Source organism: Ceratotherium simum, chromosome 34 (assembly GCF_057802395.1).
Source record: "Ceratotherium simum simum isolate JZ-2026a chromosome 34, ASM5780239v1, whole genome shotgun sequence".
Classification (NCBI taxonomy): domain Eukaryota; kingdom Metazoa; phylum Chordata; class Mammalia; order Perissodactyla; family Rhinocerotidae; genus Ceratotherium; species Ceratotherium simum.
In genome coordinates this window covers 24,062,657-24,088,981 of record NC_141933.1, presented here as the reverse complement: position 1 = coordinate 24,088,981, position 26,325 = coordinate 24,062,657, and the positions used below count along the sequence as shown (strand labels likewise).

The window sequence follows — 26,325 nt, the reverse complement described above, 5'->3', positions numbered from 1 at the left end:
ACATGCCTTTTTAAATGATCTTTTTCAGTGAATTTTCCAATACTTTGCTACATAACATTTACAGTGTTAAGTTCAGGCAACCACAAAATTTTATACCACAAGAAATAAAGTTGGTGCCTACAGTGTAACAATAAGAGGCTAGGGAAGGGACGTTGGATTTAATCTGAGGAAAAAGTAGCACATATAGATAAAGTAAGAGAGTTGGATACCGTGGTCACTGAGTTCCACTCTGATAGCTCTGCGTGCGTTACCCATCCTGCCCTTCCTGGCAATAATTTGAATGCAGGCAGAATCCAAACCTCAATTTAGATTGTAATTAATTATCACATTTGGATATACTTACTAAAGAATTGAAAGATCCCTTTAGTGCATGGATTTGGGTATAATGCAGATCTATTCATACGTTCAGGAACATAATTAATGAAAAGCTTAGTATATGTACTGTGTCCTACCTTACATACCAAATACTTGCTACTGGTTTTTGGTTGTAATATCTGAGTGAGAGCAGAAGTATGAATTCAGTTTTAAAGTTGCCTAATATCAGGGAAAAGCGCTGAAGGCAAACTGAAATAGCAGATCTTAGAAAACGAGAGCGGCAAATACCTTTTGAAACTCTTCGCATGATATTTAAACCTGTCCAAATTAGATATAATAGGTCGTTGTTTTTCATAGTGAACGTGGAGAAGGACTTATGAGTTAAAAATCTGAATTCCCCAAAGTACAGACTTAAATTGGAACATTTTCAATCATTATAGTTAAAGTTTTAAGTACAGTAAGCAGTCCCTCCCAGGAGAAGAGAACATTCGTTTGGGTTTTCTATTTCAAGCTTTAGCAGATGATAAAGATACAGGTTACACACAGGTTACAGACTGCAGACTGGTGAACCTGCGTTGGAAGCCCTAGATCTGCAGGGGAGTTGAAATGGGGCTTCAGTGAGAGCAAAGAAGTGGCCATTCGTCCAGGCAGCCGCCTCACAGTCAAAGCTGGGGCTGCTCCTGGCAGTAGCAGGCGTCCACTGCTTGGCCTGGCAGCTCAGGGAATTGTTCCTTTCCACAGTCCCTGCTCCAGCGAGGGAGCGTACTTCCCATGTTTTTAGTCTCGTGTTTACCGAGCTGCCACTGACCTCCCAGGAGTGTTGTCCAGGGAATCCTGGAGCTGGGCTGTGAAGAGAATGCTCCCGTCACTAAGTTCATTTCCCACTGCGGTCAGGGGACATTCTAGGAAAAGGCCTCTCCTCTCCTTCTTCTCTCCAGCTCTGTGCTGTTCTCCCAGCTTTGGGCTTTGGCATGCTTCTGAACCCCTGGTGACCCTGTACCTGAAACTAGTAAGACCCTCTCGCTTTATTTAGGCTAAGGGTCCTTAACTTAGAGTCCATGGACTTGAGGAGTGGGCTGTTGTAATCTAGTTACTAAGAGGATCATCAGTGTAATCAGGCCAATGGATCTTTTGGTTGACTTCATTGTGAAAAATAGGCTTCAAGATAAATGTTTTTTTGTTTCATTTTGGTATTCTTTTTGTTTAATTACTGCTGTGGCAACATCTATTTTCTATTTTTATTGAAATGTCTAGCATTTCACTTGCATTGAAGGTTAAATACACTTGTGAATTAGCCTTAGAGCCTAACCACTATGTATCACATCGTTTCTATGGAAAAATTTATGCTCCATGTTCTCAATTACCAGCTAACAGATGAAGTCTTGAAATGTTACCAGTTTGTTACTTGTAGACTTACTGAGTCAAGAAGTTGTACTTCTAGCGCTGGGTTCATTGCCTCTGCATATTCTCTTTCTTCATAAGTAGAGGTCTAAATATTTAAGTAAATAGAGTATCATCTTTATCAACTCTCTTATAACATTATAACATTTATTTTCTTGGCTACTGTTTCCCTCTCCTCCAGCCTTAGTCCTGTAGCATTTTAGATTTGGGAAAAATTCTTAAAGAATATATGGTACAACTCATAGGAGAGAAAGCTGCCCAAAGTTGTGCAACTGATGAGTGGCATTTAGTGGTAACAAGAAGTAAAAATGTATTTATCTGCAGTAGCATTCAAGTGAGCACTTTGTACTCAGTAAGTTTGAAGTGCTTGTATGCCCTCTCCTAACACCTACAAATGAAAGAATAGAAAGAAAAATAAAAGCAAAAATGGAAATAAAGAAGTAAATGTCTTCTCTTTTCTAATTTGCTTAACCCCTGCAGATTGTTTCGTGGTAACTTCAAATTGGGGGCGGGTGAGCAGGAAAGCATCTCAAATAGGTGCAAATTAATTTGAGAGTTGCTTAGCCATTTTGCCTCATATCAAGCAAATATCTTGAGAGTCCAGATCCTTTTAACTGCTCGAACACATGAAGTTTCTGACAAAACTGATGCTCTGAAGCCTAGCAGCCTTGCAAAGAACTGTTTGATAAGTGACTGTTTCAGCGACTATGACCTGAGGAAGAACTCTAAGATTTAGTAGGACAAACAGGCTAAATCTTTATCTGTTGGTCTTTACTAGCTTATAAGTGAAGAAGTGGTTTAATTTGGGTCTGATGTTAAGTAATTTTGTTAATCTGGGAGACAGCATCCATATGGTACTGTGCTGACAAGTTTATTTCAGTCCTTTTCAAAACTAAACCCATCTTTTTGTCATAGAGCACTATGTCTGTGTTAGTACACTTCCGGGATTTACTTGGACCTGAGAGCTCGTGATGGTTATTCACTAACTTGTTAGGCACCTGCTGAACCTTTGGAATTTGTCCTAGGCGTTGGCATTCAAGTAATTCTTATTCCATCCATTTTTTTAGATATATCCCAGTATTATTTTTCTTCTTATAAATTACCCAGGTATTAACTTTGTTTTATACTGTAGAGTAGTAACAGGAGTTTGGAAATATACAGAGATAAATTATAACTTTAAATACTTTTCCCAACTACTTATTGAACAAATATTTATTGAGTGTTTACTTTGTGCTAACCCACTTTGCTTTGATGGATCTGCTTTTTTCCATGGCTACTGTGACAAGAAATTCTCATTTTTCCTGAAGGTGAACTCCTTCTTATTTTTTTATTTTTTATTTTTTTGGCTCTTCTTCCACTTATCTGCTAGATCAGCAGTTCTCAGACTTGACTTTGCATAAAAATAATCTGGAGTGCTTGCTCAAAATACGGATTGCCAGGCCGCTCAGAGTGTCTGTTTCATTAGGTTAGTGGTGGAGCCAAGGATTCTACATTTTTATCAAATTTGTCAGGAGACTGTGATGCAGATGGGTCACAGATCATTCTGAGAAATTCAGCTTTAGATATTGCTCTTCCTCGAGCTTCTGTTCCAGCCTTCTCATGTTACTCTCTCCACGTACCTGAGCAATCTCATCTTTTCTCAGCGCTTATTACCACATATATGCTGAGAATATCCACATTTCTTTCTATAACTCAGATTTTTTTCTTCAGAGTTATAGATTCAAGACCTCTATGTTAACTTTTAATTCCATTCCATTCTCTATATTAACTTTTAATTCCATTAAAAGCTAATTCCATTAACTTTTAGTTTTTTTAATTCTCTGGGTACTTCAAGCTTAGTAACACCAAATCTGAACGCATTTTACGCTGTCCCTGTATCATGCCCTATTTTCCCATATTTAATGAAAGACACCACCATTCACCACCCACCCATTTGCCCATGTCAGAAATCTAGTTGTCGTCTTGAATTTCTTCCTCTTCCTTACCCCTTACCATCATCTTTCAATTTCACTTTCTAATTATATCTTACTTCTTCCCATAGCCACTACCATTACTCTAAGTCAGGCCATCTGATTGCTGCCACAGCTTCCTAGCTGCTCTCCCTGCTTCTAGTCTTGTCCTGCTTCCAATCCATTCTCTCCACAGTGCAATTAGAGTAATCTTTTAACAGCTTCTTTGTTCTTGCTTAATAAAAATTTGAGTTACAAAAGGAATGCATGGCATTGTAAAAGCAAATGTCTCCCATTATGGGAGTATTTAAAGTAATAAAGTGAAGTCCTCCCACCTGTACCCTTTCTCACTCCCTGAGGAAAACTACCTTTAACAGTTTGGTACAGATCCCAGGTGTGGTCCAAATTCTTTAACATGTCTTATGATCTGGCCCTTCCTTCTCTCCAGCCTTATCTCTGCTCATCCTTGAGTGCCCCACCTTCACCCCAAAATATACACACGTACACACTTAGCCATACTTAACTTTTGTCAGTGTCCCCAGATTAGCTCTGTTCTCACTTGCTTCTGGGCCTTTGCACGTCTTCTTCCTCTGAAACATCCCAATCTGGCTCACTCATTCTCTTCACAATTTAAGCATCACTTTCTCAGGGGAGCTTCTGTCATGCCCAGATTTGAATAAGCTGTTCTTTCCATGTGCTTTCAGAGCGTCTTGTATTCCCTTATGAAAGCATTTACCATACCATGTTGCGTCTGTTTACTTATGTAAATACCCTGGTAGACCACTACATGCTCCATGGAGGCAGTGGCTGTATCCATCTTCTCTGCAACTCCAGGTCTCTCACACTGCTTAATCACATAGGCTACAATACTATCCGTTGAATGGATGATATAAGGAAGTATGAGAAGTGCTTCCTGCCTTTTAGGAATTTACCATTGTCTGAATGAAGCCTTACAATACACACTAATGTGATATCATCTGGAGACAAGCCTAAAGGAAGACTCAGACTCCTGGGAGATCTTTAAAGCTCTAAGTAACCCGTCAATGACTCCAACCTTAGGCCTTCAAAAAAGGTGCAGTACACAGGTGAGAAGAGCCATCATTTCAGAGATTCCTCTTGCCTATCTACTGTGGTCAGGTTGTGTGTGCAAGGGAAGTCATCCTCTTGGTCACTGATGTATCTAAAAGGTCAACTTTATTGCTCAGACAGCAAAAAGTATGGAGAAGCAACAAGAGACAAGAAAAAATGGTAAGCAAGAAAAGCAGAAAAAAGCATTGGAAAGGGCAGAGGCGAGGTAGATGGAAATGGCAGCTGCCTGTTGAGGAGGGATTAGGATCCGTGTGAGGTGCAGCAGTTCTGCGGTTCAGAAGCAGCACTGGTGGAAAAGAACAGAAGGCAATCTGATGGTGAGGAGGAAGAGGGCTTGCCAGCAGGTCAGGTCAAAAATTAGAACAGCTTTGCGCTCCAAAATGCAGGGAGCCAGGTGAGCTGCATCTCACCTCCGTCTCAGCTCACTCAACTCCACAGTGGTAAAAGCAAGGGGAATTCCGCTGATGAGTGGCAGTTCTGTAGCCAGACGCCGCAAAAGAATTGTGCTCACAGACTGTCCTCCCTCTCTTTGTTTAGGTCTCTTTTAATCCCACTCCCATCAGTCCTTCATCCCCACAGCTCTTGTCAGTATACCCAGGCCTTCCATATTGCCAAATACAGTGCTCAGTTCTCAGTCATTTTACTTAATCTCTTAGCAGCCCAGCATTTGTCCTCATCCCTTATTGAACTGTTTTCTTACCTGGCTTCCAGGACGTACACTCCTGGTTTCTTCTGAATCCCTGGCCATGCCTTATTCTCTTCTGCTGAATTCCTCTTTTCTTCATGAGTCTTAAGTACTGGTGTGCCCTGTTGCTTCCCTCTCTACTTGCGCTCGCCAGATGATCTCATGCAGTCTCATGGCATGAGATACCATATATATTCTGAGGACTCCCAAATCATATCTGCAGTTTCTCCCTGAACTCCAAACTCGTATAGCCAACTGCCTACTCAACATGTCCACTTAGACGTGACAAATACATCAACATCCTGTCCTGACCTGAACTCTTGATTTCCCACCACACCACACCTGTTACTAAGTTGCTCAGGTCCAAAATCTTAGTGTCTTCCTTGACTCTTCCTTCTCTCACATCTCATGCCCAGTCTATCAATAACCTGTCAACTATACTTCCAAATTGTATCCTGAATCAGGCTTGTCTTTCCACCTCTTCTTCTACCGCCCCTAGTCCAGACTCTCTTTCTCTCTCTCCCGAACCTGTGCGGTAGCCTCCAAACTGGTCTTCTTGCTTCCACTTTTGCCACATAGAGTCTGTTCTCCCCAGAGCAGCCGAACTGATCTTTGAAAAACCATATGTCTGGTCATGTCACTCCCTTAGGGGTTGTGCAGGCAGGGAAGCAAAGAGCATCAGTGGCTTCCCATCACACTTAAAGAATCAAACCTGGAGTTTTCACCACGGCCTGTAAGGCCCTGCAAGATCTGGGACCCGGCCCCTGGCCACCTCTCAGCCCCAGATACCACTTTCCTTCTTGTGTGCTGTGCTTCAGCGTTGCTGGCCTTTAGGATGTTCTTCAAAGCACCAAGGTCTTTTGTTCTTGGTTCACCAAGACCTTTGTTCTCACTCCTTCCTCTGCTTGAACCACTCTTCGGCAGACATCATCATGGCTCATCCTCTCTCCTCTTTCAGGTCTCTGTTCACATGTCACCCATTTTCTGACCACGCTGTCTAAAACAGCATCTCCTTCCATCACTCCATCTTCTTACTCGAGTTTTCTTCGTAGCACTTATTACTAGGACTCTATTGTAATATATACTTTATTGGCTGTCTTTCTATGAGAACATAAGCTCTATGAAGGCAACCACCTTGTTTTGTTCAGTGAAGTAACCCTAGTGCCTAAACATGATGTGTACTCAGAAAATATTGAATAAGTGAGAAAGAGTCCGTGCATGTCTGTGTGTGCAAGCAGTATTTACTCCAGTAATAGCTCTTGCATATCCTATCAGCAGACTGAAGGGCCGCCATTTTAGTAGTCTGAAGGAGGGAGGTGCATTTACTTTAAAGGGGACAAGCCAATTCATTCATTGTCCCTGTTACCCATAAAAGGTCTAGACAACCTAAGACGTTTCTAAGAACGTGGTAGCTTTGAACCAGAGTTGTAAAACAGTGCCTCAGATAATCTACTTTCCTGTTGGCTGTTTGGATACCTTACCTCTCCAACATACCTTTTATGATATGCTCAGAGAACTCGTATTTGAGATTGTGGCATTATTTAAATTAATTGAATATTATATAAATTTAAGTAGGTCACTATTAAGAAATTTCTTTAATGTAAACATGTACCGAAAAAAACACATCTATTAAAAATCTATAAGGTCATGACAATTTTATATAAGCCAAAGTATATATTTGCTTTCAAGACATACTATGAGGAATTCACACTGGACAGTTCATTTTGTGCCTCCCATATATGTTTAGTTAGTAGTGACTACTTCATGAGTCTAACTTTTGAAAAGAACTAATTTATGTACTCTTTACTAATGTCTTACTTCAGTCTTCACTTTCCCTCTGAGACAGTTATTTCAATTAAAATCAGATCACTGGCAAGAGGGACCCCCATTCCCACCTGCTCTGCCCCGTGGTCGGTCCTTTCCACCTTCAGTCTAATTGCTTGGTGGGGAGTTGAGATGGGTAATTAATCTTTAGGAAAACTCAAGAGAGTAGTACATGCCAAAAGTGGTCAGACGGAGTCAGGAACGTTTTTATTTGAGCCGGGATTGCTGAGTGCTTTTTTTGTGCCTGTTACTACACTTGGCACAACACATATTTGAATGCTTTCTGTGTTGGGTACTGAGAATACAGCTGTGAGGGAGCTACAGGCCCTGCCTTCATAAAATTTGGTGTTATACAATCGTATGTGGAAGTGACTCTATAATTTAGGATGTCAACAGGTAACATTTATTGTAATAAAAACAATTTAATTTCTGTGTTTCACTGAACACTTTACCAAGTGTTTTCTTATTCCTTATCTGATTTTATCTCATACAGACCCATTAAGATATGGGTATCAATCTTCTCTCTATTAACTAAAGAAATTCAGGCTGAGTGTGGTTAAACTCCTTGCCCAAGGCCATGCAGATAGGGAGTGGCAGAGTGGGAACTCAAACTCAGATCTGATTGGAAACTCTGTTCTCTTTTCTGCAGTGCTAAACATTGCTACTAATGTAAAGAAAAATATTTCTGTAGTTTTATTTGTAAAACAAATACTCATCAAAGTTCAAATTTTTCTTTTTAAAATCTTTTCAATTTTATAATTCAATTGAAGACTATACATGATCATTGTTGAAAAAAATTTTTTTCAAGCTACTTAGCATGTTGTAAAATGAAAAGCGAAAGTTTCATAACTACCCACAGTCATTCTTCCTGGAAGCAATCATAGAGGATTATTTGTGTATTCTTCCAAAAAGTTTCTATGCATTTGCAAACACATATGTAGATTTCCTTTTAAACACACAACTGGAAAAATTTTGTCTCACGACTAGCTTTTATTCACTTAGTAAGATTTAGACGTCTGTCCATGTCAGAAATAAAAAGCTACCCTCTTCTCCCTTAAGACTGCATAGTATTTTGTAATTTATTTACCCAGTTCCCTAGTGACAGACATTTGAATTGTTTCCAGGTTTTTACTGCTATAAACAATGTTGCATTGAGTGAAGGTATTTATATGCTTCTGTGAGTATGTTGAGTATATCTGTAAGATGAATTCTTTGTAATGGAATTTCCTGGTTCTAAAAATGCGTTGTATTTAATTTTCTCAGATATTGCCAAATTGTCCTAACGGGCTGCATCAGGAGTGTTTGAAAGTGACTGACAGTGTTTGGGATATGTAAAACCTTTGTTCGTAGTCCAGTTCTAGTGAAAGACCACTTATTCCATCCCTTGCCCTTAGCTAAACTGCCATCAGTAGAAGTATGAACGAAAAAGAGCCTTCACTTTGGTTTTGTTATCTTCACAGAAAAATTAAACCTTTGTCATTAATGCTTATTTCATTCTTGTTGGGACTGCAGTCAAAGAAATTAGTCATGCTGATTTCTTTTCCCCCGCGGTTGATACCACCAATGTTTTGATGAGTAATCAAGTTGAACTTTATTCATTTGGCTCTTTTAGAGTAGCAATTTCCAGCATGAAATAGCAGAGTAATTTCCTGGCGGTTGAGTTTGCCATGACCTGACTAATGATAAAGCTACTGAGGTTCGATGTCTGGCACTGACTTTAGTGTCCCTTTTCCAACATTTGACTGACAAATCTGGCGTAGCTTGGGTTGCCAAAACAAAATGCCGTAAACTAGGTGACTTAAACAACCGAAGTTTATTTTCTCTCAGTTCTGGAGGCTAGAAGTCCAAGAACAGAGTGCCAGCACGGTCGGGGTCTAGTGAGGTCTCTCTTTCTGGCTTGCAGACAGCTGCCTCTTGCTGTGTCCTCGCATGACATAGAAAAAGAGAAAGCAAGCTCACTGGTGCCTCGTTTTTAGGGGCACTCATCTCATCATGAGGGCCCCACTTCATGACCTCATTTAAACCGAATTACCTCCCAAAGGCCCAATCTCCAATTATCATCACTTTTCAGGTTAGGGCTTCAACATACAAATTTTGGAGAGAGACACAATTCAGTTCATAGCGCTCCATGACTAAGAATTTTCAAGCTCACACCTATTTTATTTATCATCATAATGCCTGGCATTATGTCTGGTACTTATTGGGTGCTTGTTTTAGTTTTCTTTTGCTGCTGTAAAAACTTACTGCAAACTTAGTGGCTTAAAACAAGACAAATTTATTATCTTACAGTTCTGTTGGTTACGAGTCCAACCCGTATGTCACGGGGCTAAAAATTAAAGGGACAGCAGGGCTGCCTATCACATCGCATCTCTCTGACCATTATTCCTTAGTCACAGCTCTCTCTTTGACCTCCCTATTCCACTTTAAAGGACCCTTGTGATTACACTGAGCCCACCTGGATAATCCAGGTTAGACTCTCTATCTTAATTCAAGTAATCTGATTAGCAACCTTAACTCCATCAGCTGTCTTAATTCCCTTTGTTATGTAACCTAATATATTCACAGGTTCTGGGGATTAGGACATGGACATCTTTCTTGGGGAGTTGTTCTGCGTTCAATAAATATTTGCTACTGGAATGAGAGTCACTTTTGAGTTACATGTAAAACAGCTCTAAGTGTACAGCTGCCTTGTTTCTGTATATGTTTACAAGAATTTCATAAGTATATGAACGAGCAATATCCATTACCCCTGTGTCCTGATTCAGCATTGCATTTTCTTTCCTTGTAAAGTTGTATATTGTCTACTTTATTCATTATGTTATTTGTGTATTTCCTGGTGACATAAATCAGGAAATGTAGACTGCTAGCACTTTTATAAGAAGTTGTTCATTTGTTGTTCATGTTGAAAATGGTTACTAACGTATTAGGAAAATGGTGATTGTTTATCGTGAATGTTGTAATAAAATTGGCTGCAACACTATACATGTTCAAATCTAGATTATAGCTGTATAATATACTTCAAATACCTAGATTATTTTATGTGAGTTTGAGCATTTACTGTTGTGTCTTCTGAGAACTGTGAAAATGAGAAGGTAAAATCTAATTGAGGGTTAAACTTTAGAAGATAGGAATATAAGGCCATAAAAATTCATGTGATGGTCAGGATTCAATATTTTTGTTTATTTAAAGTTTACTTGTAGTTTTGATAACTTGATATCCTACAAAATTGAGACTGGTTTTTAATTTCTCATTAAAATACATACAAGTACTGTAACAGCAAAAAAAGTCATCTTTAACAAAAATATTTCCAAATCCTGACAGTTCATAATAATAGTGTTTTATTGATTTCGTGCAATTAAATGCTTCTGGTAAAAGATTTGTTTATATTACATACTAAGGTTTTGACAGTTATGATAATTGTCAGGAGCCTCTGTAAGTTCTTCTCAAGAGGCGAGGCTAGACTGGTATTTTGTGAATTTGCACTTCTCTAGATCTGGAAGAAGGTGCGAGTCCATGATGGTTGGACTTGAATCTTGATGAGCAAGTTGCCTGCAAAGTGGGGCAACAGGCTTTTCTGCCTCCCTCACTCTATCCCTCTAAAACTCATCCTGCATGCCACTGTGTTAGCCTGACGGGGGTCAGAAAGGGGAGGTTTCCTTGGACAATCATTTGAAAATGGCAGTGAATTAGATTTGAGATAAGGCTGGAAATCTGAGGGCAGAAAGATAAGCAAGAAAAAAATACAAAAGATGTGTCTTTTTGAGTGTTTTGCCTGGCCTCACATCTGTGGGAGGAATTTTACAAGATTGCTCCTCAGACCTGAGCTTATACCTGACATTACAGTTAGTTTTTTTTTAAATGCAATACAACATGTTGCAAAGCACTCTCAAGTTTCATTTTAACAAGATGACCTGTAGGTAACACTTGAAAAAAAGAAATATTTTATAAATTTAAGCCATGTGTGTTCACTGTAGAAATAGTCGGAAAACACAAACAAGAAGAGACTAATTACCTAGAATTCCACCAACTAGAAACCACCATTCGTAAAATATGATGTATAAACTCGCAGATGGATTTAAAGAGAGGCAGTGAGATTTTTTTATAAGTGCACAAAAGAAGAAGTGCATGTGGCCAACAAAGAGATTAAAATGTACTCACCCAATGACTGGTTAGGAATTTAAGTTGATTCAACTATTCTGGAGAAAAGCTAGCAAAAGACATAAATTTAAAAGTGCAGTCCCTTTAACCTAGCAATTCTCTTTCTAGGAAGGAAATAATTAGACAGCTATCCAAAAAATTAACTGTAAGGATATTCATGACAATATTGTTTAAAAGAGAGAATAATTAAAAACCCAAATTTTAGTTAGTAGGGACCTAGGTAAATACCTTTAATATAATATTAACCACTAAATATGATGACGTAGATCTATATTTACTGGGAAAGAAGTCTAATAAAATTTAGGGAAGAGTGGAAGAAGGGAAGGATCCAATATAGTAGATATATTACGGTCCCATTTCTGTAAAAATATTTATCTACATAGCTATCTATATATATATATACACATAGATGTGCATAGAAGTTATCCTAACATGATATATATGTGTGTAACAGCAGATATCTCTGAAGGTGAGATTTCAAATAATTTTAATTTTCTCCTTTATATTGTCTATATTGTGTTTGTTTTTACAGTAACATATATATTTATATGTTATAATCAGAAAAAAGATTTTTTTAAGTTGAAATTTGTTAGAATTAAGTTGCATGAGGACAGAGAGGGCTAAGTTTGCCTATGATAAAATGAGCAGTTTAACTGCTCAGAAATAAATAGGCACTGCTAATTGGAGCCTTGGTTTAATTTGACATATTTACAGTAAAGAAACTTTTAACTGCAGCTTTGGAAATGCTCCCTGCCTAGAGCAAGTACAAATTCATATGGACAAATGGAAAGAATGACAATTTCATTCATTTGAATATCAGATTACTTCAGTGGTGTAGCTTAGGCTGGTTAAAATGTAATACTTTTATGATAGTGTTAAATCTTTTATAGAGGTAGGATTTGAGAATGATAAGGAACTTGAGAAATCATTAGGTTGGGTCCCCTCAGTTTATAGATGAGGAAATGGAAGCCCAGGCATGGAAGGTGATTTGCTTAAGGTCACACTTCTAGTCATAGATCTGTCGAGGACTGATTGTTTCCTGTTGCCTGGTGGCTTAGCCACTTTATCTCCTTTCCAGATAGTCATCAGTGAATGGTGATGCCGGAGGAGAGGGAGAGGGAGTATCAACAAATGTAACATCAGACACCTTCATCAAGCAATCAACAGTGTATTAAGTGCCAAACACATACCTGAAAGAAGATTAAGTACAGAGCGTAGAAAGAGGAATACAAAAATAATTGGGGGGAGAGCTAGACATGCAATAATTAAACAGTGTAGTAAATACTATTAAAGAAGTGTGTAGGGCCGGTCTCGTGGCTTAGTGGTTAAGTGCGCGCCCTCCACTGCTGGCGGCCTGGGGTTTGGATCCCGGGCGCACACCAACGCACCACTTCTCCGGCCATGCTGAGGCCGCGTCCCACATACAGCAACTAGAAGGATGTGCAACTATGACATACAACTATCTACTGGGGCTTTAGGGAGAAAAAGGAGGAGGATTGGCAATAGATGTTAGCTCAGAGCCCGTCTTCCTCAGCAAAAAGAGGAGGATTAGCATGGATGTCAGCTCAGGGCTGATCTTCCTCACACACACACACAAAAAAGAAGTGTGTGTATAGTACTATGGGAGCTCACGAGAAGGATGGCCTCATAAAAGAAATGCCATTTGAGCCAAGTTATTTGGTCTTCACCAAAAGCGTAGGGTTAGAAATGCATTTCAAGTAGCGGAATGAGCATGTGCAAAGGCACAGTGGCTCTTAAAAGATCAACAAGGATAAGAAGATACCCTAGGCAGAGGACCTGAAGAAAACTAGGCAGAGGGCCTGAAGAAATAGCATCAAGACTTTCTGTATTGAAAACTTTCGTTGGAATGTTGGGACAAATTCAAAGTGCTACGGATACAATTTGATCCAGGGCTCAAACAGTGTATAACCAGGATAGGTTTTTCTCTGTCTTGTTTCTCTGCTTCTTTAAGCTCATTCTCAGGCCCCCTGTGCATACAAGATGGCTAGTCCCCAGTAGCTCAAACGAAAGTTCTGGATTAGAGTCTCTTTAGTACCAACTGACCACTAGCTTAATGTCGCATCTTGGAGATAATCACCATGACCAAGGGAAAGGAATCCACTGATCTGGGCTTCCCATGTCAAATAAGGCAGGTGCTTTTGCCACAAGAAGGGGATTGCAGATCCTGGATAGCAAAAACTGTAAATACCCACTAAGTGGGAGCATTTAAGGTAGAGGTGAAATCATGGTTGCTTTGAAGATTTATGTTTTCCATCATATTGTCTCAATATTTAAATAATCTAAAATTCTGAATGAAAGATTTAAAATATTCCATCCCCAGTTTCTAACTTGAGGGGAAATTTTAAAAAATGAGTATGGCTTAATATAAGATTTCATTCATCAGTTTCAAACTGCTGTTGAGAGAAGAGTGAGTTCCCCATTCGTGTGGCTTTCATGTACTCATTTGAATACCATTTTTTAGAAAATAATAGGTAAAAATGTCCAGCATTTGTGAAGAGTAAGCGCTGGAATTCATGTTAAAACAGAAATGTTCAATTTCCTATCATAAAGGACAATTGGAAAATGTTTGACACAAACTTGTTTTTGTAGAACTCAAAAATGTTTATACCCTTACATTGGTTATTTTAAGTTTAAAATGTTCACTCTTTATCTAATTTGGCAGTGAAGTAATTACCCTTACATAGTGACATTTCCATCTCTTACCATGTGAATTTACTACTGAATTCACAGAGATAGGGCTCAGCATTAGAGATGGAGATATTAACGATATCTTGATTAGAGACAGCAGCAAATGAAATGTTTGAAAATGTACTTGATATGAATAAGATATTTACTGCTGTTAAATATAATTGGATACGTGTACTTATGTGATGTATTCACAGGAAAATAAAATTAAATTGCCTTACATGGTTTGTCATTTTTTTAATTAAAATAAATTGCAACAGTAACAATGAAACTTTGTTGACCTGGAACTCTTAGCTCTTAGAGAACGAATCATTCCAGGTAATAGAATTCCATCTAGCTCGTTTCCAAATACTTGATCAGTTTTTCCCTGCAGTATAAATTTTGCTCTAAAATATATTTCGTACTTCCTCACCTTCTTAAGTAGAGAAAATTGAAAATAATTCCACTTTTTCTTAATGATTCAGATCATTAGAAGCATCATTTATTGTGCTGTGCAGTGATGGAAGTGTATAGGGTTGTTTGTCCCTTGTGAAAAAGTCATCAAGTGCTTTGAGATCTTGTGTATGTATTAGCGTCCTTTTTAACCTACCTCTCTCTAATTCCTCTTATTTTTTGTTTCTGGGTTTATAGCAGCCTCTTCTAAAATGCAAAAGATTTTGAAGGCATATTACCATTCCTTTTCATGTTGTGTATAAAATAGGAGTACCTAGGCTCCAGATATATTGACTCATAAGGGCCTGGTTCATAAAAGCATAATAAACTCTTATTGGTTGAATGGATGTTGTAGTATTTATAAAGTTGTCAAACTTACCCTCTTTCATAATTTTCTGAAAGAGGAGAGGTATTTGAAAGGAAAGAAATTCAAGCTGATTGGCATTTGCCAAAGATAATTATTATAAAGTATTAAAATGTAAGACCTTGAAGCTACCTCAATAAAAATATATGTCAGGCTCTAAATCTTCTGCAACCAGCGCTTATCTGGCAAAGATCCATGCCATTTGCTGCCACGTCAAAAAGAGAAACACAGCTGTCAATGGACGCCCTTCCTTCCTTCTGCTAATAGTTGTATCTTTATACCTCCTCAAGCTGCTGTATCTTGGTTGAACCAAAAGCTTCAAGGAAATAAAAAGTACTCCCTTACAACTGAATGTTGGCCAACCCATGCTATCAAAATGTGATAAAGCCCTGATTGTCTAATATCTTTTTAATCTAAAACTCAGATTATACTTTAAATATTTCTCTACTATAAATCTTCATCTGTCTCCTTTTATTCCTCTTGCAGTTCTCCAAATATCAAGTAATCAGACTGATGAGGTATTTTGGAATAGTATCATACTCCCACATTCCTTCCCCCTCCCCCAATATTTTTCTAAGCCCTTGTTTGAAAATACGTAGAGAGTCATGTACTAAATAGCTGCCTCTTGAGGTCTGGACAAAGTTGCAAAGTAAGCAGACTTTCTTTGGCCTCCTTATGTCAAGCTCTTTTGTACTCGGAGCACTGGCTGTAGCTTTTACATTTTCTCCTGTAAAAATTTTGGTGTGCTATAATATATCACATTGTTGTAAAAAAGATTGATGGGCGTTGGCGTTAAATCAGTCCATATTCCATCCATTATACTAGCTTTCCCTGCCCTACCCAATTATGACTGTTGGGAATATGTTCAAATACCATGAAAAGAGAAGCAAAATTTTCCACCTCTTATTGAAATAAACCCAGCATTTTGCTTGTAGGCCTTTGCTAGGTTTGACTGATTGATAGAGGAGATTTACAGCTCAGGTGGTCAAGTACACGCCTTGCTGTTATATTTTAGTGCCTTTTAAATTCAGAGTCCAGTTTTAATGTAAATTCCAATATAGTGGGAAGGCCAGGGGCAGCTCTGAAGGATCTCGTCTTAAAAGCAAGACCATGGGAGATGATAATTATGTCAGTAGTTAGATAATTGCGATGAAAGTGTGAGTGGAGGTTACTCTGGACTAGCATCTCTTTTTCCTCTGGCATCTCTGAGATGGTAGAATAAGCAAGGGCGATGAGTTTTACCTGTAGTCACCCCACATTGTTTAGTTGTTATAGTGCATATTATTAAAGCAACTATCCAGCTTTATTTCATGTTGTTCTTATTCCCTTATTCCCTTTAAAGTAGTTTTTTTTTTTTTTTAATAGACTCATATTCATCAGGGTCTAAGCAAGGCAGCCTTCTGCACTTAACAAGCTAGCTCTAAAATCAGTTAGTTAAGCTGATGTCAGCTTCTTAGAAGTTACAGAAAGGTAGTTTCTTCTCAAACGGGAACGTCCTGAAGGACTGGTATATAATTTGACAGTCTGACACTGTGGGATCGCAGGAACTTCATCTCATCCCTTAGGTACCAAGGCCACTGTCTTAGATTTTTCTGAAATTCAAAACCCTGTGTCTGTGTGTATTAATTGTTTTTTCCTTATTATAAATGTATTATTTAGATATTATAAACAATGAAAAATATATACTAGTATATAAAGTAAAAGACGTGAATGTTCCTCTCCTCCTAATCCCATGTCCCAAAAGAAACCGCTGTAAACTGACTGACTTTTGTGAATATACAGATTTGTGTACATCTATATCTATAAAAATATATACGTGTAATTTCTTAAACAAAAAATGTCATAGTATACTTATTATTCTTTGTTATTTTTAGTTAACTATAGTTTGTGAACATCTTTCCATGATAGTACATCTGGTTTTTCTGTATCACATTCCATTGAATGATGGATTTCCCAATTCCCTTATTGATGGACTTGTTTCTAATTTTTTTTTGCAGCTAATAGTGTTGTAGTGAGCATTGTTGTATATATATCTTTGCCTGCTTGTTTAGGAATGTCTACAGAATAGTTTCCTAGAATTTATATTGTTAGGTCAAAGGGTATGCACTTTTAACATTTTGATGTATGCTGTCAAATGACCCTCCAAACAATAAGAACAGATTTATAAGCCTGCTACCAGCATATGAGGGTTCATTTTTCCTACATCTTCAACAACGTGGTCGTTGTTTTTGTTTATGATCCAGAGAACATGAGTTGTAAATAATAAATCTCAAGATTATTTTATATTATCTTTGATTTATGGCTTCTACTGGTAGCCTTCAAAAATAGGTGCTTTTAAAATATCCTTTTATTGCCTCCAAACCTGTTCAGATATGGAATGTGCCATCAAGACAAGACAATCTTTTCTAATTATTACAGGTGTGAAATATCTTTTAAGGAATTTACTTGATCATTTGTTGCCAAATACTTCTCTTCTTGAATATTTCTTATGTGACTGGTCAAGTCAGAATATTCACTTAAAGAGCTTTCTCTTTCTAGTTGGGTTCAGGGACAGCTGTTGCACCTGTCATTCTCTTTGCTGAAGTTTACACGTGATCACTTTTGAAATACCCCTTGAGCTTTACTGAGCACCTAACACTGATTATAATGGTGACTGAACATTTAATAAAGCATATTAAAGGAAACTTTATTAATCCAAACAAATGTTAATGGATTCTGAGCTTTATTTATTGCTTGCTTGCTTGCAGGTGGATTCACCAATGAACTTGAAGCATCCCCATGACTTAGTCATATTAATGAGACAAGAAACAACAGTGAACTACCTCAAAGAATTGGAGGTGAGGCAACTGGGCATGGAATGTGCAGCTGAAACTTGTTACATTTCACAGGAGCTGTTGTGTTCAAAGAAAAATTAAAGCATATTATTTCTTAAGCCTGATTCTTCTGACTTTTATAGGAATATACTACTTTTAGATGATGTTTTTTAAAAAAAAAATCTAATTAGAGTGACATTTGCACCATAGTAAGAGAAACAGACTACTCAAGCCTGAATTTTATGCCTGATTCTTGACTCAATATGTCCTTGAACAGAGTTTCCATCTATAAGTTTTCCATCAAGTATGGAGAGGAATACTCTCTGAGGATTCTTGGAAAAGAGTTTGGGTAAAATATGAAAAGGAAGAATGGTTTTTAAAATACCCTATAAAAATGTAATTTTGTTAATTCCCAAGTAGTAAAAACTAGGATCTTGCTATTCTTTGTTCTTATTATTGAGGTAGAAAGTGTTAATCACTTTGCACCTTGAAAATTTGCTATTTATTAATGCTAATAAAATCTGACCTTTTTGTTTCTATCATTGCTTTCCATAAACTGATTTTGCTTATAGAAATATAGCAAACAGTATTAATTATTTTAAAAACTAGGGATTTTTTTCCCCCTCAACTCTCTGCTTTAATGTTACAGTGTAAACTGAATCCAAATTGTAAGGGAGCGATAAGTTATAGAAAAAGTAACCCAATTTGCAAAATGGGATTTAGAAAATTATCAGGAATAATAAGAGTGATAAGAGTAGAATCAGAGTCTTTGAGAGCTAGAAGGAATCTTAAAGATCATCTTCATTTTAGAGGCAAGGAAACAATTAGATCCAAAGACAGTGAATTGCCTGATTTCACAAAGGAAATTATGGCAGAACCAGAGGCAAAAGCCCCATCTCTTAGCTTAAAAGCCAGCGTACCTGTTAAACCAGGTAGCCATTTATTTTCTGGTTATGTAAAAATTCCAAAGTTCACTTATATAAATTCAAACTGGCACACCTGTCAACAGAAATAGTTATAATTGTATATTTTTTTTAATTTCTGGGAATTAAGAAGGAAGAGCTTTTAGCACGTTAACCAACTGTGCGTAGGTAGTAGTATTTTTAGAATATTTATAAAACTTGAACACTTCACAATTTTTTCAAGTGTCTCACCTTGTTCCTACCAGTTTTATCCCTTATAAATTTTGAAATGTTGATTTTTATGAATGCTAGGAATAAGACAATAGGTATGTTTATAGGGCTTCATGTTTGGAAGCTTGATCTGTTTCTATTTAAACACAGTGTTCAGAAAGATGAAATGGTGCAGAAAATAGTTTTTATTTTCCGATTCATAGACACATTTTATATGTTTATTGCTGTCTCTCTTTTTAGGAGGCAGTATAATTAATATAAAGATAAGGAGACTTAAATTAGAGTGTATGTAGGGGAAAAATGCCATTCACCGAGTCAGTGAAAATGCAAATGAAAAAGAATGACTCCATCAATTTTTGGTTAAGGTAGTGTAATGAGTTTATATTTAGTACATCTCTTCTGCTTCATATACACAGCAATGGCAAATAAAATACAAAATAGACATCAAAATAAAATGTAGGCAGGCCTAAAAGTGACATAAACATCTCCATGGCCCAGAAATGGAACAGAAACACTAAGTCGGGAATGTAGCTAAAGCTACAAACCTGCTGCTCTCTAAGCCAGGAGCAGGCTGTGGTGTCTGGTAGTTCAGCTCTGTAAAGGGGACTGACAATATTCCATGCAAGATAAAGGAGGAGAACCAGGCTTACTGCCTGAAGACTGGGATGGTGCATCCTGTTCATGAAAAGGGTCTCAGTGGGGCAAAAGAGGCAGGGAGACAAAATAAAACCTGATGAGCAAAACAGGAACTGAACCATCCAATCATTCAATAATTGCATCTTCAGGGGCCAGCCCAATGGTGTAGTGGTTGGGTTTGCGCACTCTGCTTTGGTGGCCGTCAAGCCATGCTGTGGCAGGCGGCCCATATACAAAATAGAGGAAGATTGGCATGGATGTTAGCTCAGGGACAGTCTTCCTCAGCAAAAATAGGAAGTTTGGCAACAGGTGTTAGCTCAGGGCTGATCTTCCTCACCAAAAAAAAAAATAATAATTGCATCTTCAGTTTCCTGAATATCATTTCAGAGCAGAATATCACTTCGGGGTAGCAACTCCAAACCAAAATTGTAAGATCTGATTCTGGATTTGGGAACTGGATAGAACCTGGAAGCAACCACGAAACTACTAGACACAGGAGATGATCGTGGAGTGTTTGGGAAGAGACAGACAGACAGAGATGGAGAAGGGTGAAGGATGACTCCAGGGTTTTTGACCCAAATGATTGAAAGGATGGAGTTGACGTTTACTGAGGTAGAGAAGACTGAAGGAGGTCATGGATTGAGGAGGAGTTCGGCTTTGGTATGTTAAGTTTGAGATTCCTATCAGACATCCAAGTGGGACGTCGAGTAGGGAGTTGGTCCTTCAAGTGTGAACTCTGGTGTAAAGGGCTCAAGCTGGAGATACAAATTTGTCATTCACTGACATATAGACTTAAAGCCATGAGAGTAGATAATACAATTTATCTACAAAGTAGTGACAACTAGGTGGACTTCTTAGATACCAGAAGACAATGGAGGAATAGCCTCAAAGTGCTAAGCGAAAATCAATCAAACTAGAATTTTTTATTCTTTTAAACCATCACTCAAGAGTGAGGGCAAAGCAAAGATGTGTTCTGATGTACAAAGACAGAGTTTACTAACCACAGACTCTCACTTAAAAAACAATTAAAGATCTACTTCTGCAAGAAGAAAAGTAAACCCAGTGGAAGTGCATAGGATGTATAATGGTGAATAAAAACACTGATGAAAAAGTTGGTAAGTTTATTTAATTGTTCATTTTGTGTGTTTTAAGGGGTAAAACTAGACAAAATTAACAATATGTAGTTGGGTTGGGGCATGTTTAGTGATTAAAGCACATTAGACTCTTTTGTCATATTCAGGAGAAAGTAAAAGTAACTGAATAAGTTAAAATCATTTGGGAAAATTTATGGGCAAACATATTAAAAATTTAAGAATATTGCCACCTTTCAAGTAGTCTTGTCAAAGGAGATATGAATCTAATCAAACCACAGTATAATTTGTTTTCCAATATAATTTGTTTTCAGTATAATTGATTTCCTTTGTCATTCTATATATTTTATTTTATGTATTTAAAAGATTATTCTGAGAAAGGGGTCTATAAGCTTCAACAGACTGCCAAAGAAGTCCATGACACAAAGAAGTTAAGGCTCCTGGATCCCGCTGTCAATAAGCAGGAAGTACAGAGGACAGAGGAACATGTTAAATGGACCTAGGCGATGCAGTCAGCAAAATTCTGTAGAGTGGCAAAGTCTACAGGACAAATGACCCAATTTCTTTAATAAATAAATTACAAGGATTTAAAAAAAAAAAAAAAAGAAACTAGAGGGGTAACCAGTAGATTAGAAGAGACGTTAAGAGACAAATCACCCAACTGCAGTGTGTGTGGACCTCATTGGATTTTGATTCAAACGAACTATTTTAAAAAGTGGGAGGAAACAACTGGGAATTTGAACACAGACTGGATATTTGATATTAAAAAATTATTATTTTTTACATGTGATAATGGTGGTGTGGTTTTATTTTTTGAAAGAGTATCTTTCAGAAACATACTGAAATATTTACTGATGGAAAACTTAACCAACAGTAAAGTAAGCACAAACACTAAAATAATAGAAATACAATCTATAGTTAAACCTACAAATAAAGAGAAGATACAAGAAGAGGGGAGGGAATGTAGAAAATGTTATCAAGCACATGGCAGGCAGGAAAAAAAGACAAAAGCAGCAAACAAAAAAAATGATAAACAGAAAACCCAAGGGCTGGCCCCGTGGCGTAGTGGTTAAGTACACGCTCTCTGCTGCTGGCGGCCCGGGTTCAGATCCCAGGCGTGCACCGATACACCGCTTGTCAGGCCATGCTGTGGCGGCGTTCCATATAAAGAGAGGAAGATGGGCATGGATGTTAGCCCAGGACCAGTCTTCCTCAGCAAAAAGAGGAGGATTGGAATGGATGTTAGCTCAGGGCTGATCTTCCTCACAAAAAAAAAAAAAAGAAAACCCAAGATAATATGGTTGAAATAAATCCAAATAGATCAGCAATCACAGTAAATATAAACAGATTAAACTTGCTGATTAAAAACTCAGGCTGTCAGGTTGGATTTCTTATTTGGTCCAGCTATATGGTGCATATAAGAAATACACCTAACACAAAATGTGGTGATAAATGGATAGAAAAAGTCTTTACTACGCAAATACTAAGCAAAAGAAAGATATGGCAGTATTTATACAAGTTCACAGTCTCTCATCTGAAGTCGTTAGGGCCATATGTAGTTGGAATACAGCCTTTTACTTTCTTTTGTTGTTGTTTTAGAAATGTTACAGGTACAGATATCTTGTATTACATTCTACTGCCAACAGGATCGAGTCTCAATCTCCCTAATCAGATACATTACTATTTCTTTAGTGAAATATATAAATTTTCACACTAAGAGGATAAAGACTATAAAATGGCTTTTTATCAGGTTTTGCCACCATGTGAATTTTAGTGCAAAATTTAAGAAGAAACTCGAAGTTTTCAGAATTTTGGATTTTACAATCCTAAAGGGTGGTAAGTTTGTCTCAGACAAAATAAGAATTTAAGATCATTAATAGAGATAGAGAGACTCCATATTAACAATCCACCAAAGGGATTTAATATTACATACTTGTCTCAAAGGTATGTGTATGTTTATTATCAAAACAGCCAAAACTGACAGAATTACGTGAAAAATACATAATCAGAGTAGGAGACTTTAACAAATCCTTATCAGAAACTGATAAATCCAACAAAAGTATTATAAGAAATAGGAAAAAATTAACATACTTAATCTAACAGAGAGTAAGAGAGGGAAAAAACACAGAGTGTGTGCCCTAAGAGTTCAAAAGTGGAACATTTATCATAATTGGTCAATACGAGGATGAAAAGAAATTACGAAGTTTTGTTGTCATGCATAACATGTTCTCTGACCACAGTACAATTAAAGCTAAAATATAAAATAAAATACACATGCCCATGGGGAAAAAAGGAGGAAAAACTCAAGTATTTGAAAATTTTGCGTGCATTCTTTTTTTTTTTTTTAAAGATTTTATTTATTTATTTTTTTCCCCCCAAAGCCCCAGTAGATAGTTGTATGTCATAGCTGCACATCCTTCTAGTTGCTGTATGTGGGACTCAGCCTCAGGATGGACGGAGAAGTGGTGCCTTGGTGCGCGCCCGGGATCCGAACCCGGGCCACCAGCATCGGAGCGCGCGCACTTAACCACCAAGCCACGGGGCCGGCCCTACATGCATTCTTAAATTACCCATGGTTTAAAGAGGAAATCACAAAACTTTTAAAACTGAAGTATGGTGAGAGTACCTCATTTCGAAATTTGTAGAATGAAGCTTAGATATACTTAGAGGCAAAGTTATAGACAAATGCATTTATTAAAATAAAAGACAACAAAAGAAATAAGTTAAATATTCAACTCAAGTTAGAAAACAATAAAATAAACATAATGATTAAAATAAACATAATAAAGAAGGAAGTAACAGTAATAGCAGAAATCAATTAAATAAAAACAGTCTTGGGGCCAGCCTGGTGGCATAGTGGTTAAGTTCACGCACTCCGCTTCAGTGGCCCATGGTTTGCAGGTTTGGATCCCGGGCACGGACGTATGCACTGCTTATCAAGCCATGCTGTGGCAGGCGTCCCACATATAAGGTAGAAGAAGATGGGCATGGATATTAGCCCAGGGCCAGTCTTCCTCAGCAAAAAGAGGAGAATTGGCAACAGATGTTAGCTCAGGGATAATCTTCCTCACCAAAAAAAAAAAAAAACAGTTTCAATAAAACAATACTCTTTTTAAAAAAAATAAGTTGGGCAAAACTCTAGCAAGACATCAGCAAAAAAGAGAAAACACAGAAAAAAGAAATATTAGTGATGAAAAAGCAGATATAAAGATTTTTAAAAACTAAAGAGATTGTTGTTAGTACTATAAAAACTTTATGCCAGTAAATTTGAAAACTTAAGTATAATGTAGAGAGTTTTGGAAAAATATGAAGTGTCAAAATTGAATAATGGGGAAAGGATAAACTCTTTATAAATGATCTTAGAAAATTGATTGTACATATGGAAAAAAATTAGATTCTTACCTTGTAGTACACAAAAATCATTTCCTGTACAGTTTAAAAACCCAAATGTCTTTGTCTATTATAACAAAATACCACATACTGGGTAACTTATAAACAACAGAAATTTATTTCTGACAGTTCTGGAGGCTGGAAAGCCTCAGGTCAAAGCACCAGCATGGTCACGTTCTGGTGAGGGCTCTCTTCCTGGTTCATAGCTGGCACCTTCTTGAGGTACCCTCACGTGGTGGAAGGGAGGGGAGCTCTCTGAAGGCTTTTTTATAAAAGCACTAATCCCATTCATAAGGGCACCGTCCTCATGGCCTGAGCAGCTCTCAAAAGCCCCAACTCCTAATAGCATCACCTTTGGGGTTAGGATTTCAACATATGAATTTTGGGGGTATAAAAACATTCAGATGATAGCACTAAATATGAAAAGTGAAACTTTAAAACTTAAAAAAATAGGATATTATGTTGATATATTTATGACATCAGGATAGAGAAGGAATTCTTAAATAACACGGAAATCACAAACAAGAAAACAATTGATAAAGTTGACCATCTTAAATTTAAAAGTTTCTCTTTAGCAAATGACACCATGAGCAAAATTGAAAGATAAGCTACAAGCTGGGAGAAGATATTTGCAATGTGTATAACTGATAAAGACTGAGTTTACAGAATTACTCTTTTCATAAATTTCTATAAATCAATTAAAAAAACTGGGAAAAAATGGGCAGACTTGGACAGTCAATTCACAAAATATTTCATAAACATGAAAATATGTTCAATCTCATTAAAGATTGGATTAGTTAAGATAGTCTACATTTTGTTGCGGTGTGTGTCAACTTTTACGTTGGCAACAAATAGTCCCAAAATCTTGATGCTATTCTCATGAAGGAAGGCAGAGTCTAAAAGAACAACCACTAATAAGCCGGTTTAAAGTTTCTACTTAGAAGTGACATACACCATCTCTACTCACATTCCATTGGCCAAAGCAAGTCACATGGCCAAGCCTGAAGTCAGTAGGGCAGTGTAGTATAGTCTACCCACAGGAAAAGAGAAGAGAGGGAACCAGTAATTGGAGACAGATCAATTAGTAACATCCCAATAATCTTAATGGCTTAAAACAATAAGGTCACACTAAATGTCACTCTAATCCTTATGCCAGGACCCAAGATGACAGAGTAGCCACTGTCTGGAAAATTGCTATTCTCAGTACATGAGAGAAAAGAAAGAACATGGTGAAGCGTACATTGTCTCTAAAAGTGCTTCCCTCTAGAAGAGTCAAATGGCACTTCTCATGTTGCATTGGCCAAAACAAGTCTTATTGGCCGTGTCTGAGTCCAGCACAACAGTGATGTCGAGTCCTCTTGTAAGGAGGGTAGCAAATGTGTTAATAGTAGTAACAGTCTACCCTAATAATTATAACAAGGTAACATGTCATACCCACCAGATTGACATAAATTAGGAAGCATGACAAAACCAAGTGTTGGTCAATTTGTGGGGATATGGATGTTATCATAATGTGTTGGTAGAATTCTAGTTGTTAGAACTACTTTGAAGAGCAGATTGACAGTGTCTAGATAAAACTGAAAATGTGCATTCCAGAGGACCCCATATTTTTATCCCTGCTGAAACTTGAACACGTGCACAAGGAAACTTTTATAAGAATATTGTGGCATTTTAATAGCAAAAAAAAATTAAAAAAAGAAACAACCTAAAGGTTTACAGGAAAATGGATAAATTTTTCTACATCCATTAAAATGAAAAATTTAGAGCTATACTGACCAACGCAGATAAATCTCAAAAACATAATATAAGGTTAAAAAAAAGAAAGTTGTAGAATGTTATGTGCAGTATGATACTATTTATGTAAAATTTTAAAACTTGCAAAGCAATGCTGTATGTCGATTTTGGATATATAGATATAAAGTAACATTTTAAGAGAATAAGACTAATATAGTAATATTTTATAAAGATATACATAGAAATGATGCATAAAACAAATTCAGGCTAGCAGTAACTTTGGGAAGTGAGAAGGGGATTTCCAAGGCAGTAAAGAAGGGCTTCAACTACTTTTTTTTTCTTTTAAAAAAAATCTGAAGTGAGTATGGCAAAATGTTACGATATGATAGATATGGGTGGTAGAAACATGGGTGCTTATGTAATTCCTCTGTATGTTTGAAAAAAAAAATTATGAGTAGCAGAAATTCACCTGGAACACAGGGCATTAGGGGAAGTTATTCCAGGTAGCAGTATCAACATGCTGGATGTCTTGAAGGACTGAAATAGAATGTGCTTGGACAATTCGAGGGAGTTTTAATTGCTGAGCCATTCTGTGCTGGGGAAGT

The 26,325-nt window shown here is 37.3% G+C and overlaps 1 protein-coding gene across 5 annotated transcripts in view; it reads left to right on the top strand.

Moving 5' to 3' along the window:
• The window catches only part of TTC17 (tetratricopeptide repeat domain 17), a 117,144-nt gene that overhangs the window by 1,941 nt on the left and 88,878 nt on the right, over positions 1-26,325 (top strand). For all 5 annotated transcript variants that reach the window (XM_087423110.1, XM_004436881.3, XM_087423111.1 and 2 more), the window contains exon 2: positions 17,671-17,760. In XM_087423110.1, the coding sequence (XP_087279236.1) occupies positions 17,671-17,760 (90 nt within the window). The remainder of the gene's footprint in view (positions 1-17,670; positions 17,761-26,325) is intronic.